This window comes from Sphaeroforma arctica (assembly GCF_001186125.1).
Source record: "Sphaeroforma arctica JP610 unplaced genomic scaffold supercont1.2631, whole genome shotgun sequence".
NCBI classification, from domain to species: Eukaryota; class Ichthyosporea; order Ichthyophonida; genus Sphaeroforma; species Sphaeroforma arctica.
Window position 1 is genome coordinate 3,046 of NW_014037927.1, and position 2,429 is coordinate 5,474.

General features: G+C 42.1%; 1 protein-coding gene across 1 annotated transcript; it reads right to left on the minus strand.

Moving 5' to 3' along the window:
* Positions 1-306: 306 nt before the first annotated feature.
* Positions 307-1,335, minus strand: SARC_12831 (hypothetical protein; the record flags this gene model as incomplete). Its single annotated transcript, XM_014293056.1, has 2 exons — positions 997-1,335; positions 307-533 (listed from the first exon to the last, which is right to left on the minus strand). The coding sequence occupies exons 1-2, from the start codon at positions 1,229-1,231 to the stop codon at positions 307-309; spliced, it is 462 nt and encodes a 153-aa protein (XP_014148531.1). The 5' UTR covers positions 1,232-1,335.
* Between the last annotated feature and the right edge of the window lie 1,094 nt (positions 1,336-2,429).

The following is a 2,429-nucleotide window of genomic DNA, read 5'->3' on the forward strand; positions in this document are numbered from 1 at the left end:
ACATAGCCATGAGACTTACTTGATAGAGACTATGTGTCTTTAAGGCTCGCATGGTGTATTTGGAGTATGAAAATGGGAGAAAGACAGTCGGTGATTCGGAATCCGGATATGCGTAAAACGAGCAACCACCCTCTGTAACACGACCATGCATCTGACCAGAGTCTGTACAGCGTATCTGAACAGTGATATGTTCATCATGGCATATGCAAGTCACTATGTGCATGAGATAATAACGATGTTATCGTATGGGACTGTAGCCGAGCCTTGCGACAAAAATAAACCTGGCTGTGGTTTGCATTCATACATTTACATGTATATCCTGCCATACAGAAGTCGACACACGATAGAGTACAAGAACACACAGCAACCCAACTCTTTACCATAAGATGCGGTAGCAATCACGTCGTGTGAGATGGGGCAGAATCTGACGAGGTGAGCTTTCTTGTTGTGGCCCTTGAGGAGGACGACTCGCGCATGACCCCCCGCCGACGCAATGGAGTCCACTGAATAATCCTCCGCAGCCGCACCTGTGCCTAGTATATTGTGTGCAGGGATGTGTGCAAAAGCGTTAGGATCGTGCACCATCCATACAACCGTAGGTATATGTAGGTAAGTGATGTGTGAAAATGCGTTAGGATCATGTACCATCCATACAAGTGACTAAGAACTGCCCATTAATTATGTCATCCGAGTATTTGACTAATTAACAACTGCCCATTAATTATGCCATCCGAGTATTTGACTAAATAACAACTGCCCATCAACTATGTCATCCGAGTATTTGACTGATTAATAACTACCCATTATTAACTGTCCAACAATCTCGCAAACTGTGGTGACAAATGACCCGCCACCCGCAACCCCTGCCAAACATACGAGGGTTCCGACTCAGCTCGAGTCTTTGAGCCCTTGGCCATTGAGTGAGAGGGGTATGCTACAAGGTATATACAAGGTATATACTTCCACACACATTCATTCACCTGCACCTCCCCTCACCTTCCGGCAGTGTCCACACGCGTGTGACCCCGTCTTCACATGCGGCTGCCAACTTGCAGGGGTTGGTAGGCGAGAACGTGAAGTCAAGCATTGCCGCACCATTCACCACCGACATGGGCTTATCCGTCAGTCTCTGCCCCTTGTCCGGAACCTTAGTGACCGGTTTGGGTGTGGGTAGCTCGGAGTGCTCTCTCGCCACGACTGAGATGACGGGAGAAGACAACCTTGTCAACATGTGGGAGTTTCCTTGCGCTTGCAAATAGCAGCGGTTCAGGCCTGGAAACGCCTTACCGGTGTAACAAAAAGCGAGTGACACCTACCAAGGCACCAAAGGTTCAATTGGATTGTATATGCTTCTCCATCAACTACAGATTAGTTTAAAGTACATGTGGTGGAGAGTGATTCTATGCGAGTCTTACTGTAGACAGTTCACAATCTGTCACTATGCGACAGTGCGTTGGAAACTGTGTATGTGCATTCGCAGCAACCAACCGCATCATATGAGAGATAGACATACTCGCAAGGCTACCCCCACAGACCGTTGTACTAGATGACACGCATGCGACACTCGCAGCACACAGATGCAGATGTACCAAAACAATCGACAGTCTCTTGGGTGTGTACTTAGAATGCATGCACAAAAGGCTTAACCCGCAAATGGTCTTTTTCATCCACAAGAAATCAGGTGCATTTACAATGATATACCTACTGATCCGTTTGTGGGATATACCACGTCACACCGTCTGTAGTGCATTGGTAGAGTCCACTGATACATCTGCGTTAATAGCGGTGACGTATCTGCAAACACGCAGACAGCCGGGCTAGAGATGGCTCAAACACGTCCACCAATCAACAAACAAACAAACAAACAAACAAACAAACAAACAAACAAACAAACAAACAAACAAACAAACAAACAAACAAACAAACAAAACAAACAAACAAACAAACAAACAAACAAACAAACAAACAAACAAACAAACAAACAAACAAACAAACAAACAAACAAACAAACAAACAAACAAACAAACAAACAAACAAACAAACAAACAAACAAACAAACAAACAAACAAACAAACAAACAAACAAACAAACAAACAAACAAACAAACAAACAAACAAACAAACAAACAAACAAACAAACAAACAAACAAACAAACAAACAAACAAACAAACAAACAAACAAACAAACAAACAAACAAACAAACAAACAAACAAACAAACAAACAAACAAACAAACAAACAAACAAACAAACAAACAAACAAACAAACAAACAAACAAACAAACAAACAAACAAACAAACAAACAAACAAACAAACAAACAAACAAACAAACAAACAAACAAACAAACAAACAAACAAACAAACAAACAAACAAACAAACAAACAAACAAACAAACAAACAAACAAAACAAAACAAAACAAACAAACAAA